The sequence below is a fragment of the Ostrinia furnacalis genome, unplaced genomic scaffold (assembly GCF_004193835.3).
Source record: "Ostrinia furnacalis isolate ACB-3 unplaced genomic scaffold, ASM419383v2 OfSCF7452, whole genome shotgun sequence".
Lineage (NCBI taxonomy): Eukaryota > Metazoa > Arthropoda > Insecta > Lepidoptera > Crambidae > Ostrinia > Ostrinia furnacalis.
The window spans coordinates 49,417-65,429 of NW_021137691.1; the positions used below are offsets into that span (position 1 = coordinate 49,417).

General features: G+C 36.3%; 3 protein-coding genes across 5 annotated transcripts in view; 1 reads left to right on the forward strand and 2 right to left on the reverse strand.

The window, feature by feature from the left end:
• The window catches only part of Duox (dual oxidase), a 45,362-nt gene extending 42,572 nt beyond the window's left edge, over nucleotides 1-2,790 (reverse strand). Inside the window, exon 1 of the mRNA XM_028320784.1 lies at nucleotides 2,497-2,790. The gene's annotated coding sequence lies outside the window, so the exon portion shown is untranslated. The remainder of the gene's footprint in view (nucleotides 1-2,496) is intronic.
• Nucleotides 2,791-5,123: 2,333 nt separating this feature from the next.
• On the forward strand, nucleotides 5,124-8,903 carry LOC114364586 (transcription factor 15). 2 transcript variants are annotated; one of them, XM_028320789.1, is made up of 4 exons: nucleotides 5,124-5,556; nucleotides 7,823-7,956; nucleotides 8,400-8,491; nucleotides 8,562-8,903. In XM_028320789.1, the coding sequence occupies exons 1-4, from the start codon at nucleotides 5,417-5,419 to the stop codon at nucleotides 8,604-8,606; spliced, it is 411 nt and encodes a 136-aa protein (XP_028176590.1). In that variant the 5' UTR covers nucleotides 5,124-5,416; the 3' UTR covers nucleotides 8,607-8,903. The 2 variants fall into 2 exon arrangements, with proteins under 2 accessions (XP_028176590.1, XP_028176591.1); XM_028320790.1 differs by having other exon boundaries at nucleotides 7,826-7,956.
• A 280-nt stretch (nucleotides 8,904-9,183) lies between these two features.
• mew (multiple edematous wings) overlaps nucleotides 9,184-16,013 on the reverse strand; it is a 96,169-nt gene continuing 89,339 nt past the window's right edge. For both annotated transcript variants that reach the window (XM_028320787.1, XM_028320788.1), the window contains 8 exons: nucleotides 15,225-15,420; nucleotides 14,704-14,855; nucleotides 13,753-14,003; nucleotides 13,136-13,238; nucleotides 12,360-12,495; nucleotides 11,747-12,036; nucleotides 11,260-11,484; nucleotides 9,184-10,880 (listed from right to left, as the gene is read on the reverse strand). In XM_028320787.1, the coding sequence (XP_028176588.1) occupies nucleotides 10,644-10,880; nucleotides 11,260-11,484; nucleotides 11,747-12,036; nucleotides 12,360-12,495; nucleotides 13,136-13,238; nucleotides 13,753-14,003; nucleotides 14,704-14,855; nucleotides 15,225-15,420 (1,590 nt within the window). In that variant the 3' untranslated portion in view covers nucleotides 9,184-10,643. The remainder of the gene's footprint in view (nucleotides 10,881-11,259; nucleotides 11,485-11,746; nucleotides 12,037-12,359; nucleotides 12,496-13,135; nucleotides 13,239-13,752; nucleotides 14,004-14,703; nucleotides 14,856-15,224; nucleotides 15,421-16,013) is intronic.

A 16,013-nucleotide genomic window follows, 5' to 3' on the forward strand; every position in this document is an offset into this window, starting at 1 on the left:
CGTTTCTGAAATTGAGGTTTTTATTGCATGGAATTTTCATTTTAAAGTCATCTTTGAGTAAAGATGAGCTAGCTCAAGCATGTTCAATTGTTCATTGATTAATTCAGAAACCGGGCATTTATCAATTGAAGGCAATGAAAAGCAGCAGTAGGTAAATGATACGTTATTAATGCATATTAACATTTTCTTTAGCTCATAGCTGAATTACTGAAGTAAAGAACCTACCCAGCCTTCAAGCGTTATCCGTTCAACGGCCGATGATTGTGAAGTCGATGCAGATAATATTTATTGCACAGGATCTATTAAGGTGCGATAAGTATTGCACGTCGTCTCGAACCGCTCAATTCTGCAGTTACTCAACTTAAATGGTTTGCTTATCTGTTAAGTAGCAGTCGGTAGGTAAGAACATTATAGATTTCGAAAGGCTTTGACTTCTTTTCTTAATTTTATATTTTGTATTTAAATTGTGTAAAAATGTAGTATAAAATAAACAATATTTTGGTAATATAGGTATGTACCTACAGTTCCTAACAACTGCGTTATCTGATGTAAAATTGTTTCATTTGTAGAAAATAAGTAGGTATTATTAAACATTACTGAATTTCTGAATGGTCAATGCTGTCTTTCTGCAGGGTCATTTTATTTGATAGCGATAAGAAAACTGTGAAATGCAAACGAATACCTACTTAATAATACTTAGTCACGTCTAAATTGAATACTAGACGTTCGTCAAACTAAACAGGTGCTGTAACATCTTCAGTGGGCATTTAGTCAAACACAAAAGGCCGGCCTTCACCGGCCGATGGCTGCCCGCGCTCGATTGGCACCTACATGCTTGCCTCAGCCAGCATCCGCGCGACACGCAGACGAATAGACCTTGAATAATCAGTGGCAAACATTGCCTGACCTCTAGCCTCACTTCAATAAACCCACAAAAGTATTCACAAACTCATTTCAACTTAGGTGTACAGTACAGTGAAAGTAGACACGTATTTAGCTCACTTTGCACTGATTCCCTTTTACATAATGCAACATCTTCGATATTGACGTCACACGTTGCGTACAAAACGAAGGTTAAATTGTGAAATTTAACAGTAAATTAAGACAGTTTTCCGAACACAAAACCTTGTGATGTGCAGTCATTAAGAAAAGTTGCGCAGTGCGATTAAAAATACCATAGTTATAATGGTGAAAAATGAAGGAAACAGTACAACGGGGAAATCTAAAGAGAAAATCGAAATCGATTAGCAGAAGGATCTCATAATTATCCTCTCAATTTGAATGAAATAGTGACGTCTCGTTTCTGGGATATAATGATTCAATCGTTGCTACGTATGTAGACTCACATAGGTATACAACCTCCAAGCTGTATAACAGTTTTGCATATTCTTGTATACATTTGTGCGCTCGCGTCTGGTAGCGCATGCTTAATGGGTCATTGGCAGGATGTCAAAGCCGAAGATCCTTGTGAATCATAATATGTTTTGCCATCTTCATTAATCAACACACGTGACTTTTCATTCATTGAGGCTATTTTGGCTTGCATGAACTCATCAGGTACCGTATCAGTAATTTCTTAATAACATCACGTAACGTTGTGTCCAGCTCCGGCATGACTATCGAGACTCGAGGGAAACTACATGCTTGTTATTTTGATCTTCGTCATTAACACCATATTACTGCGGTTTTAGAATAATGGCTCGCCTTTCTCACGACTTTTAATCTAACAGAGCTGTTACAGTTATTAGTAGAAAACTATTATGTAGGTATAGTTTGAAGATACTAAAGGAATGTTTAACATAATAATCATATTCCAGGTATATAAGACCCGTTAATTACAAGACTGGAAGTCTTATTTGAAACAATGGGAGGTCAATTTATTACATAAAGTTGTGAAACGCCGTAGCTAAGAGAATAGAAAATCTTGGTAGATATGAAATTTTGTGCTATCGGTTTATTGTTTTTGATAATATTGATAATATTCAGAGCAGTTGAACTGATTACTTTTAGAATTGCATTCAGATCCTTATTCAAAACATAATAAAACTTAGTAACTATGATTTTGTAAGAGACTGCGACAAACTTCTGTGCATGCGGATTTGAATCAGCTGATCAGCAAATGCGGGCCAAAGCTAACCGGTCTTGTAACTGTTTATTAAATATACCGAACTGTCAAGACGATAACAAAAAACCCATTGTATTCTAAGTAACTGATCACAAATAAAAAAATACTATTGTTTAGAGGCTCAAGTTCGGAACTGAAATATCATTGAAGTTACTGAGTGAGTTACCCAAGCAAAGGATGATGGATGATTACTGTCATCAAATCAGTGTTTAGCATCTTTGTGTACGAATTAGCACAGCGACCTGTGGCCGGTGGGTAGCCAACATGTGGTCGCGTCCTTGCGTTCACTGCGAGACACTGCGGCTACCTTATCATGGAATGTCATCGTCTAACACCGAACGGACCACGCTAGTAGAAAGGCACCAACTCACCTCTAATTATGATTAGGCATCACGGCAGCGTTTGCAAACGCCGCTTGTTCGTCTTGAAAACTGCAGCCATCCACCGGCTGATCTGTTTCGCAACAGCGATGTCGAAATTTGTTTGAAAACACGAAACGTTCGCACGAGAACTGTTTACGGGGCGAAAGCGGTAATTCGAACGCGGAAGTGTGATGATAATAAGCGATCGTGTGGTCGCGCATGCGTCGAAGACGGTCGACTCGCGCGCGGCTGCGTGTGCGACTCAGCGCGGGCTGGTTGGGGTTTCTCCGCGGTGTCGCGAGGAGAAAGTCTCGGCCGTGGTGCGCCCGCGCCGGTTGGACGCGCGGTGGAGGGGGCCTGACGTCGTTCGCAAAACCAACTCCACCTGAGCACTATGAGCATCACTATTGTGATTGCCTCATCGGTCACTCAGCGGTTTGGATGAATAGCTCCTTTCTGTGACCTGGATCTTGGACCACATTATCTTGATGACATTGACTGTGTCGTTGATGGTTTCGGTTTCAGTCCCGTTTCTCTTTATCTCTATCCAACGATAAGTAAATGGATCCAGTTCAGACTGCTGCTACGAATTTTCCCTACCTAGGCATGACATTCACTTGGCTGTTGGTTCTATATCATCGGTCTCACCTCTTCAGACGACTCTTTTCCCTACGGAAGGTGCAATTTTGATTTCAATATTAATACAAAACAATTAAATTATTTTCATTACCATTTTATATCCTCATCTTCTGACCTTTCTCAGAACTGAACCAGTATTTCTTGTCTGATAAGCATCGTCTCAGATTAATTACTCCTTGGATACACATACATAAAACTTTAGGGCTGTGAAGCTCATCAAGAGATTTCGTCGCACGGCGCACACGCATTGTTACTCGTACATGTGAACCTCGTTGTTCACGAATACAAATGAGCGCGGCCGCCAGCCAAGTCGTATAATTTAACCAATTAGTGGAGTTCCCACGGAAATGCTCGCATCCCCTGAGACGCGAATATGCGGCGAAAGGGCTCGTTGAGAGAGTTATAGTCGTCGTTCATGGTTATGGTATCCTATCGGACCAGGGTTGGTACTTGTACAAAGTTAAAATATTAATATTTTAAATATAAATAAATATAAATATAAATATCCTTGGACATTTTACACTGCGTCGCTAGCCCCAAACTAAGCAAAGCTTGTACTATGGGTACTAGACAACGGATATAAACATACTTAAATACTTTTTTTTTTCTTTTGTAAATACATACATATTATACATAGAAAACACCCAGTCCAATACAAACAAATATGTTCATGCACACAAATGTTTGTACTGTGCGGGAATCGAACCCGCAACCTCCGGAATAGTAGTCCGATTCGAACCACTACACCAAACGGCCGACTATGAAGGTTAAAAGGAAGGGTAAATGTTTCTAATGTACTTTAAAAGCACCCGATTGTAAACTTTCTGTACCTAATAGGTATAGATACGATACGAAATAAAATTTATTATTATTCTTCACCCACTGTGATTTTCTATTTCATTTGCATAAAGGTTATTATGAGTAGTTTTTAATCTTAATCGCGTTCGTATTTCTGCAATCTAACAAAATAGATTGATCACACTTAAAAATCTTCATTAAGGAACCTGCTAATTTAAAATTTTAAGTCTACTTAAACTTTTTCATCCACCTAAACTCCACGGCTTTTTTACTATAGGTACCTACCACTTTTTTCTTTTTTTTTCTCCACATTTTTTTTTTCAGATCTACCTGTAGCTCGAAAAGTGTAATAAGTTGCGTAAATTGCATCATAACATAATGAATGTCCGTCCATGATAGATGCAACTTTTCAGGGCCTTGGTATCTTACTTTGTCTTGTTTGGTTTAGTCACTTCGCGCATCGTAAGAATAACAAGGGGTCCGATTGGCCGAAAAGTCATCAGAGTCATTAAAAATATTTATTGCGGTAGTTAGCTTAAACAAACAGAGACAAAGCACGGGGGAGCAAACCGAGTTTTACATTCTTGATGACATGTAAGCCATTCGCCACTGCAGGGACGCACTTTGGATGCAGATATATGTATTTATTTTGATCAATAATCACTTTTAAGTTTTTAAATTTTTTAAAGAAAATCAACATTTTCGTTAATAGTTACGTAGTAAGTATAGAATAAATTAATTAACATAATTATTATGAAGTAACGAAGTGTTAACGATATTTTTTTCTCGATCAAATTCGGATTCAATAAAACAAGACCTTTAAAAAAACTAACTTAAAAACTGGTATGCTCGTCCAGTCATAAAAACACTCCGATCTTTTTTAAATGTTGTAGGTATTGGTGTCTTTTTGATTTAAGTGATCATGGGAAACGTTTTTAATAAAATATGTAAATTAGGGATCCTGCCTTAGTTTTGTAGAATTTATTAACTTGTTTCTACTCGGTCTATTTAGGCAGGTATACGAACCTTCTGCGTACGCCAACTATATGGCGTTACGTCAGATTATGTTTTTGCACCAAAATCACGCCTATTGAAACTGCTTATAAATAATAATGGTACAGTATTTAGCTTAACGTTTCGTCATCCATAAATAGTAATTAAACGTACTGACTTACCATTTACAGAAATTTTAAGTCCGTCCCTGCTGAACCGGGAGCCATCTGTTTATACAATTATCGGTTAAGAGCCGGGTCTGTGGCGCGCGCTGTTCTTCCTAAATGACTCCTTCATGAGCGATATCCATCGGGATACTTATTAGTAGCCCCACATACACACACGGATTAGTACGCATCCCACTTTTGGTTGCATCGCGTCATTTTTCAGCGCTAAAACTAAAGAGAATCGGTAATTCGCCACGAAAACTTTTTGGTGCCGTTTAAACAAGTTAATGGAATCTGTCAATTTTCCCGCGTAAACTTTTTATTTTTTAATTATGGAAAACTTTTTAAACTACCAGTGCAACGATGAAGGTTGGAGTCAACAATGTTTAACAGCCAGTTCTTGTGGAGAAGTGGTGCCAGTTGCAAAACAAAGGTGTCAAGCAAACGCTCGTGAAAGGGACCGAACTCAAAAGTTAGTGCAGGAGTCGCTTTTTGTTGGCGTTCAAACTTTTTTGTGTCTTTTAGGGAAATTAGAGCACTAACAATATAAAAACAAGGGTTAGGTATTATCTGGCCCACCGAAAATAGGTTTTTATTCTTGTAGTATAATTTTTGATCGCTAATTACAATTGTCTAAAAAATTCATAGTAGATTTACTTTCCTGCCTGTCTTCACTGTAGTCGCTTTTCACCTTGATATATACAGGGTGGAAACGTTAAGTGATCTCACTCGATTATTTCTAAACTATACAAGATATTGAAAAACTGGTTACTAATCCTGAAAGTGCTTCATGAGCTCTTTCAAACGGTACCAATAATAGGTTACAGAATAAACTGGATCTATCTGAAAATTCAATGTTTCCAGCTTCCATACTAAATGTATGCCAGCCACACAATATTAGAAGTGTAATTTTTTTATTTAATAATAAACTCTTAAAATTAACTCGTAAATGGTATTCTCATTTAAAATTATTCATGGAAAACATTGGTTTTAGGCTGTACTTGCTATAATATTGTTAAGATATGAGTGTCATGGCTGTGGTAGTACTAAATGTATGGAAGAAGGAAACATTGAATTTTTGGATAGATCCAGTTTATTCTGTAACCTATTATTGATACCATTGAATAGAGCTTGTGTAGCACTTTTAGAATCAGTAGTCAGTTTTACGATATCATGTGTAGTTTTTAAAATAATGTGACTTTACCAAATGTATGGAAGTTGGAAACATTGAATTTTCGGATAGATCCAGTTTATTCTGTAACCTATTATTAATATCGTTTGATAGAGCTCGTGAAGCACTTTCAGGATCAGTAACTAGTTTATTGATATCTTGTATAGTTTAGAAATAATCGAGTGAGATCACTTATCGTTTCCACCCTGTATTTGTTTGTAATGCGTTATTACATATCGCGATATTTCCTTTAAGCACTATACCTCTATAGTTTTGTTGTTACATCGAAATTTGCTACTGTTGTAAAAATATATTCAAAATATATGTGACTTAGGGCTGATTTTTCAATCGTCAGATATCTTTTAACTGAAGAATAACCTTGTCATTTTGACATATTTCCCATACTAAAACTGTCATGTGCCAAACTTATTCTTCAGTTAAAAGTTATCTGACGATTGAAAAATCAGCCCTTAATAAATAGGCTATTGATAATACATGCTACATCAAAATATGCTACTGTTGTAAAAATCTGTTAAAAATGTAACAAAATATACTACCGATATTACACGCTACAACAAAAAACGCTATCACGGTGAAATGCGAATAGGTGAAAAGCTACAAGGATTTTTTGATTTCGAGGTATACGACTAACAAACGGTCAATTATTGCCTATTATAGCTGTCGAACGAATTAACTTTTATGCTAATAGGCTGTAATCGGAAGATATTGCTAAATTAATTATCACACCCAGACACAGAAACTAAAAAACTGCAATTTTTAATAGTAGGAATAAAATGTTTTATTACAGTGTGAATTTGTCGATAAAATTGATCATAATATTACTACGACCGGGTCGGGCACCGGTCACCGAACAGTTTATCAAGAACTCCCATTAAAATCTTTAAGAAACACTTGTTAGCTTGAATTTTGGTACATTTTTTAACTATTTGTTTACATTTTGTTCATATTTAACCATTAGTAGCTAAATTTAACAATTAGTTGTTTTAACTATGATCAAAAAACTGGGCCTAAGTCATTACGTAGTTTAAAATTTTAAAAGCTTCAACTATTTTATCACGAATCCTTTAACTAAGAACAGATTGTTAAATCTCACTATATAGATTGGGCGAGTTATACCCTAGTGATTTTACAGGTATTATCTGGCCCGTGCTTAAATATACCTTCGGACGAGATGAAGACTAGTATTTTAAAAAGTTATCAACTGGTCCGCGGACCAGATTTTCGGTGGGCCAGATAATACCTAACCCAAAAACGGGTTAAAAACAACCGTTGAGCTTTCCTAGCAGAACAGTTTCAGTGTCAATACTTAAAAGTATTCTTTGAAATATTATTTTCAAAACAATTTTTGTTAATGTTCAGTAATGTAATTTTTTGCAGTCAATTTTAAGTTATTTTTAGTTTGAGGAGTTGTTACCAAAACTTATTTCCATTTCTATAAATCTTAACCTAATGTGCTAATACGTAGTTAAATGATCAAAGTAATTTTTCTTCATTAGAATAGTTGAACTGATAGAATTGTTATCAAAATACCTTTAACATTTCCAAGCAGCGTGAATACGGCGTTCAACACGCTGCGCCTGCTCATCCCGACGGAACCGCCTGAGAGGAAGCTCAGCAAGATCGAAATCCTGCGTCTAGCTGGCAGCTACATCACGCACCTCGATAACCAACTTTACACAGGTGAGATAAAGTACAATATCGGTTTAGCGCTCTTGCATAGACGTTTTGAGGGTTTATTATATGACCGCACACTAACTACTTACTTACTACGAGTAGTTTTTATTGTACCGTGTACGGTCCAACTAACGTCTGGCGCAAAACGTCTTATATTTGAAAGAGCCCTTATTCATGGTAGACTAGAGGAAATTGGATCGAAATGTGGCTAATAAAACATTGGATAGCTTTATGTGGTTATTATTCACAATATTTAACGGCCACTTATTTATCCACGCCATATAGGTACTTAAATCAATTAGAAAATAAGGCTGTAATAGAAAATAAGGCTGTAGTGCAACACAAATTTTATATATCTAGAATTGTAAAAGTACCATCAAAAATTTTTGATGGAAAATGTTCTTAACTTTAAATACCTAATGCAAAATTTCAAACCACTTTTCTTTCAGGTGACATGGAGCAACCGTGTCTTCAAAAGAATGAAATTGACCATAAAAACCAATCACTATGTACATTTTGCTGGTCTTCTGTGAAAAAAGAAGTAAGTTCTTAAATTATCAGGTATTGTTTTTAATACTTACATATAAAATTAATTCCATTCTTTTTTTCAGAAAACCTCAGCTTCAGGTTACAACTATTACAAAATGTCTTATTAAGCTTAATAAGTGGGCGTGTTTGTAAGTAATTAATAAGGTATTTAATGAGTAACTAGTCCTTTGTATAACAAAATTAGGTTTTTTGTATTTTAATAATCTTTGTATCGATGAAAAATGCAATAATAAATCAAATGTAGAGTTCACTGAGTCAGAATGAATTAAAAAAAGTGGAATTAATAGACTACATAATGAAATTTTGTATTTATTGCAAATAGAGTTAAAATTTTAAAACTGGGGTCCAACTTGATGTGCTTTTGTCGGAGGAACATATAAATAATATTAAAAAAATATATATCCACTTTATAAGTTTGTGTATACTGTGTAGGTAATAATTAGAAGTAAATAAAACCACTGCATTCGAAATGGCACTTTTTATTTCACGTAAAAATGTACTATGCATTAAGAACGTAGAAGGAAACTGCAATCATCACAACCAGTACTAAAATATATTTTCTATGAAATTAATTTTTACCTGAATTATTGTTACAGAAATAAAGATGTTAATAAAATTAAATATTATAAGACATGAAATTTTGTATATCATATGATATTAGTTTTGTTATAATAGTGCTTTTTAATTTTTTTAAGCTTATTATTGTGATTCTAATGTTTGAACATGAACTTATGGAAAATCAGTCAGTTTAAAAGTATTTAAAATCATAGCCAAAATTTATTTAAATATTAAGTATGACGACATCAACTTGTTATACTTTTAATTAAGTCTTAGTGGCAGTGTTTTATGATATTTTTATATAATGTTTCTAACAATATGTAAGTAGGTAATTTAGTAGAAAATCTAGTAGTACATAGGTATGAAACATATTTACATCGCTTAATAATATAATTAAATGTATACTTTTGCGCGAGAACCTTTAACATGTAAAGTACATATTTTAAGTACGTAAGTGCAGTTCTATCATTGATATTTATAAATGTTAATAACAATAAATCTTTATTTGTACCTGTTATTTGCTTTTATTTTTAGAGAATAATTCCGTTTAAAATGAAAGTGAAAAAACCTGACATTGTTGGATACAATAAGAACATATTTTGCAAATTCAAATATAAAAATAAGTTTTTTTATTAAAAGAAAGTCCCTAAATCATAATTAAGATAATTTTCAGGCCTGTGCCATATTTTTTGGATGACTTTAAAAGTGCTCAATAAGGATTCTAGTTTTGCATTTGTGACCATTTAAAATCCTTAGATGCAAAAAACATCTTCATCTAAATACTACTAACTATATTAATTAACTATTTCATAATGTGACTAGGAAAAAATCTAGTCGATTAAGTAGGCACTTAACTACGCATAAATAAGAAAAAAAGACAAGTTTTTATTTACAGAAGAAATATATCCATTCGAATATATAAACAAACAATCATTTAACTCGCGTAGTCCACATTAATCTCTACAGAAATGCAAATAGAAAAAAATATAATAAAATTCTCAATACAAGGGCTCGTGCAAACTTCAACAACTTAAACACGACTGTTTAAAACATCACATACGCACAATTTTCCTCTATGAAGACATCACAGTCAAAATATTTAATTTATTTGTATATTACATACAACGTTTAGATACAAGGAACAAATTTGATCAAAACCTATAAATATCGAAATGATCTCTTACAGTGTTCACAAGCTCAAGGCGTAAAATGACACTCAACACCTAAGACTAGATTAAAGCCTGATTGGTGGTCAAATATTGAGATGCCACCAATCACAAACATAAATCTATGCTTCAGTTTTGAGCTTTCTTTTATACAACGAACCGGTTAATGGGTCATGTAGCACTGTACGGTGTTAACTAGATACACTGAAGATTATGATATCATAACTCTGTAAAGTTGATTTATGTAAGGTTACGTCATTGTTCCACTTTTCCCTCTGCGGTCAACTTTGTTCCCTAACCTAGACTCATAAACCGAACAATCCAACACAATATGTACACAACGTTCTAAAATCCGTTGCACTTCAGTCCTTTGTGCACCAGAAACTAAATATGCACATCGTGCACCATGAAATACTCCAGCTATCGAATACTGTTCCGTTCCCTCCCTATGAAGGGACTTGACTCGTGGTTGTTTTTCTCCAAATTGCCAGACAGGGTCGGGTCTGGCCGACTGCGCTTGAAGAAGCCAAGCTTCCAAAGCGCGATGATGAGGAGGATTAACACTATTAGTCCGATGATCACTGAGAGGATGATCACCCACAAAGGCACTTCTGAAGGCTCGCTTATTTTAAGGTCGGGGTAAGCGACCGTCTCCACCTGAAAGAGGAAGAAAATATTAGAGTATTTTCTGTAGGTCCTTCAACAACGGAATTAACATGGCTTCTGCCATCCATCTGAAGTTCTTAAGTTCTTGGAAGAACATTATTCTTCTATGGTGTGGGTAGTGATTCCATTGCCCAACATCTAAAGTTACATTCCACATCAGACAGGCGTCTGACATTGCCCCATTCCTCTGATGGCTAATATGCCTTCAAAGGTATCGAAAAAATATTTGTAGAAAAAGATTGGACACGCGGAGAGTCTTCTATCAGCGTGGAGATCCACAAGCGTGGCTTGACCGTGACGTTGATGACTGCATGCGGCTGGTAGATCACGCACAAAATACAATAAATGATGATAAAAAGTGATGTCTTACCGTAGCAGTGTCATCGTGGTGTTTGCTCTGATGTAAATTATAATGCTCGGGTATAACGATGTACGCAGTGGAGGCGATGTTGACGTGGCTGACGCGAGGGTAATCTTCAACTAGAGTGGAGTTCCACAGACGCGCCTTGACGGTAATGGTGGTAGCCTGCATGCGGCCCAGTCGGTAGATGACGCATTGGAACTGGATGCACTTGGCCGTCTTCTTTTGACAGTTCTGGAAGATGATTAAATGGGTTATTGACAATTCGAAGAAATAGCTTGCCTAAATGAAAGGTTGGTTGGCCTTATATTAGGGAACATGTTCTTCAGGATGGCAAATAAGAAAATATTTTGTGGAACATTCTCATATTACACGTGAAGGATTAGTTTTTATGCTATGCAAGGAGAAGTAGATACTCATACTCATAGATAGATTATTATTTTTTATGGTGTAAAATTAAAGTTAGCTTTTGACTAAAAATTTAATTCATACATACCATATTAACAACTTGTTTTCTTTGTCCGTCCTTATCTGTGTACGCTTCTGCTTTTACCACGTCACTTTCTCTTCTTCTTCTGACCTTATTCTCAAAAGCATTAGAAGATTCGAAAACCCTTTTCGTTTCATTGTGTTCTTTTTCACTAGAGCTGACACTTAATTTCCCTGTTCTTAGGAATGGGTCCATTTCTAGATTTTCTAAGTACGGTTCAGGGACACCAGGCCTTGGCGTCAGTTTCAATGGATTTATTTGATTCTCGGATATAAAGCATTCGCCATTGCTTTGATCTGTAAGGAAAAAACATTGTGATTAAAATATGTGAATCAGACACATACTATGAGTTGTTTAAGAGAGTACTTTATTTTTTAATACTAATGAGCTATGATCAATGCTAGGGCTAAGAGGCTCATAAACTCTTACACAGTTGACCACAGTAATCTCAACTGTCACATTATCAGGCAATTTAGTTTTCACTTCAAGAAGACGACCTTCTCTCAAGAGGCAAATAGAGGATTTGAGCTACATTCCTCATGCTGTCCAGACACGTTAGGGACACAAGATCGAAGAACAAAAAGACGAAAAAATGTTTTCTAGTTAAAACTCTTCTTACCAGCTTCGCCATCAACCGTGGGAACATCCTCAGGGTATAACAGCCACTTGCCCTGCGCGCTGTCCGCCGCCACTTGGTGCGGCCACGAGATCACCACCTGTACAGATGACACGCGCCACGGGCCCTCGTTGAACACCTGCAAGGATAAACTTTAATAATAAATAATCTTTGGACAATTTCACACAGCGCCAGCTAGCCCCAAAGTAAGCAACTTAATGCTTGTGTTATGGGTGCTAGCTTAACGGATATACTACTTATATACTTTTTTTTAAAATACATATTATACATAGTAATACCCAGATCCGTCACAGAAATTAAAATTCATCATTTCAATTTCTGCCCGGCCGGGAATCGAACCCGGGACCTCTCGGCATAGTAGTCCGCTCTGAACCACTACACCAAATGGCCGACAACTTTTGATCAAGCCGTTGACTTCACTTTTTTTTCAATTCACCGTGAAATTGTATTCGTTTTTACCAAGCTTTTTATCGAAGAAAAGTTGGTAGCAAATATTACTGCTTTGGAATGACTTGCCTCTCAAGACAAAGTGAGTGCTCTGCATTTCTGAAACCATGTAATTTTGTCTACAGGCACAGCAGAGATCCTGACAACCTTTGACATTGTTATCGTCAGAATAACGCTCAACATGTTCTATGTAAGAATTTTCCAATTATGTATGTACTTACAAACGACCAAAAATGAAGATTACGATGCACACTAACATGATACTTTTCAAACATTGGATCAGGGATTATGTTTAAAAGATTTGACTTTACCTGATAGGTATGCATAACCCTGGTGCCGATGTCGTCGAAATGAGTCATTGCAGACTCTCCCTTCACTTCTCCGCCGTAGAACACCTGCTCGGGACGTGCGGCACTGAAACAGTAAAAATGAAATTGTAACCATGATAGCAAATAAAAGAGATGACAAACCTGACTAAACTGTCATGGAAGTAACAAATCATTGGGACTTTTTCATCAGGTCATTATATCAATTACTATAATTTACTTCCAACATATAACATCGGTCGTTTCAGTCAAATGACGTCCACTGCTGGACAAAGGCTTCCCTTAAGGCTTTTCATAACGACTGGTCCTGCGCTGCCCGTATCCCTTATCCTTATCCTGCGATTCTTCCCGCGACCTTCACCGGATCGTCGGTGCGATCAGCGAAGTAGATCCAACGTATAGCACATCACTGTTAAGTAGTTAATGTTGTAAAATAACATCTATTATAACAAGTTAAGAATCTTTTTTTTTTTATGCATAACAAGGCAGGTATTTGACCACAATCGCACCTGATGTTAAGTGGGATGCAGTCTAGGATGGTACATATCTGCCCTGTAATCGCTACGGTTTAGCTCATAGTGCCGCTATCTATCTTTACTTACCCCTTGATCAGAAGCTCAGCATTCTTTATGACCAGTGCTTCCACTTTCGCCGGCGTCTTCCCAGGGTACAGTTCATCAGACGTCGAGTTGGCCCAGACAGTGAACACCACAGAGGGTTCATTGTCTTCCAGAGCCTTTGCGTCGAACCTCATGGTAATAGGTGGTGTACCAGCTGGCTGCTTCTTGAATGGATTCTCAAGCATGCATGATACGGTCGTCTTGTTCACGCTCGTACAGATGACGTGTTTGTCCTGAAAAACATAAGTAGTGGCACTATAATAATAAAGAATACAGGGATGATATTTTAATTTGTTGTAGGTGAAGGAATTCAAGTTAAGTTTTCGTAAAGTTAGGTTTTATTAAAACGGTTAAGATTTTGCAAAGTTAGGTTTTCGAATGTATGTAATGTAGAAAAGATAGGTTAGGTCACATTTAAAGAAAGTTGGGTTTTCGGAAAATAGGTTTTCATAAACATAAGTTTTCGAGTAAGGTTTTCGTCAAGTTATGTTTTCTCAAAGTTAGGTTTTCGTAAAGTTAGGTTTTCGTAGTTAGGTTTTCGTTAAGTTAGGTTTTCGTAGTTAGGTTTTCGTTAAGTTAGGTTTTCGTAGTTAGGTTTTTGTTAAGTTAGGTTTTCGTAGTTAGGTTTTCGTTAAGTTAGGTTTTCGTAGTTAGGTTTTCGTTAAGTTAGGTTTTCGTAGTTAGGTTTTCGTTAAGTTAGGTTTTCGTAGTTAGGTTTTCGTTAAGTTAGGTTTTCGCAGTTAGGTTTTCGATAAGTTAGATTTTCGTAGTTAGGTTTTCGTTAAGTTAGGTTTCCGTAGTTAGGTTTTTGTTAAGTTAGGTATTTGTTAAGTTAGGTTTTCGTAAAGTTAAGTCAATATAGGTTTTATTTCAAAAGTTGGGTTTCCGGCAAGTTTAGTTCTCATGTCATAAAAAGGTGTATGTATATCTTACACTAATATTGATAGCGATGTAGTGAAGGCTGGCGTGGTGGTTGACAAACAGCTGCGCCTCGTAGGCCGACTCGCCATAGTTGTCCACTGCTATCGACAGCTGGATCTCCTCCTCCTGGCCGAGTTTCAGTGCGTAAGTATTGCTGCCTTCAGCTGAAATTGATAAAGTAAATAACATGATTTTAGTTATAATTTCAAGACTGTAAGCATTGACAGAATTGGCGCTAAGCACTAAGTCCCAAACATAGTCTCTTGCCTTAAGAAATATTTTCAGAAAATTCGATATGAATCCGATTTCTTTCAGATCACTTGTGAATTATTATTCGGCAATGTTCTGAATTTTCAGATGATAGGTAAGTTGGGAGATAATTTTAAAAACGATGTTTTTATAATAATCAGATTTACAAATGTTGATTTATGTGTTGTTTGCATCAGCAGTAGGTACATGCTACATCTTGTACTTAAAGATAATACAAGATTAATAACACAAGACCCTCCCTGACTACAATCTCAAGAACTTACTTTTAGGAAGATGTAGCACAGGGTCGACTACCAAATCGCTGACGCATACACCATCCACACCACAGTCGTTGAGGAAGTTCGCGCTGAAGGTCGTGGTGGCTGTCGCATTCAACACGGGGTAGTCATCGATATTGGGCAGCTGACCGATTGTGGAGTATTTGGGCTGCTCGTGCTCTAGTTTGTAGGTTACTTGGAACTGGAAAATAAATTAATAACTATTAAGCTATAATTAAAACTTTACGAAGATAAAAACCGGCCAAGTGCGAGTCGGGCTCGCGCACAAAGGGTTCCGTAGCAGCAAATATAATAAACTTATTATGTCAATTTATACACCTGGTGAATGGAGCCTAAACTCTCCCGATATTTTGCCTTGTACTTTTATGTATGAATATTAATTTTATATATGTATTTATAAATATTCCGAGCTAAAGAGGTGGCAAAAGCAATGGCAAACAAACCACAATCAATAGTATTCGGTTGTCGCTGAACACTTGGAAACTGAATACATGACTCCGATAGATACGGAAACAAGGCTTTTACATATATTTTTTGCGATTTTCCTAGAACACCAACAAGACTATCGTACACACGCAGTATTCCATTAATGTAATAAATACAACTCCAGTGCCCCACTAATCCCACGTCACCGTCATAAATTACTTGAAGGTGCGTCTCATTTTTAGGTACAGGTTCAATCAGTTCAGGGTGTTGAAATAATTCTAGCTCACGCGGTCTAAATGATGTGCACCGAAGTAACTTTTCATGAAATGCGCGAACCACATCATCTTC

Coding starts and splice junctions, on each gene's coding strand:
- LOC114364586 (XM_028320789.1), top strand. CDS start 5,417: ATGGAAAACTTTTTAAACTACCAGTGCAACGATGAAGGTTGGAGTCAA. Junction 7,957..8,399: donor CGATAACCAACTTTACACAG/GTGAGATAAAGT, acceptor CTTTTCTTTCAG/GTGACATGGAGCAACCGTGT. Junction 8,492..8,561: donor GGTCTTCTGTGAAAAAAGAA/GTAAGTTCTTAA, acceptor TCTTTTTTTCAG/AAAACCTCAGCTTCAGGTTA.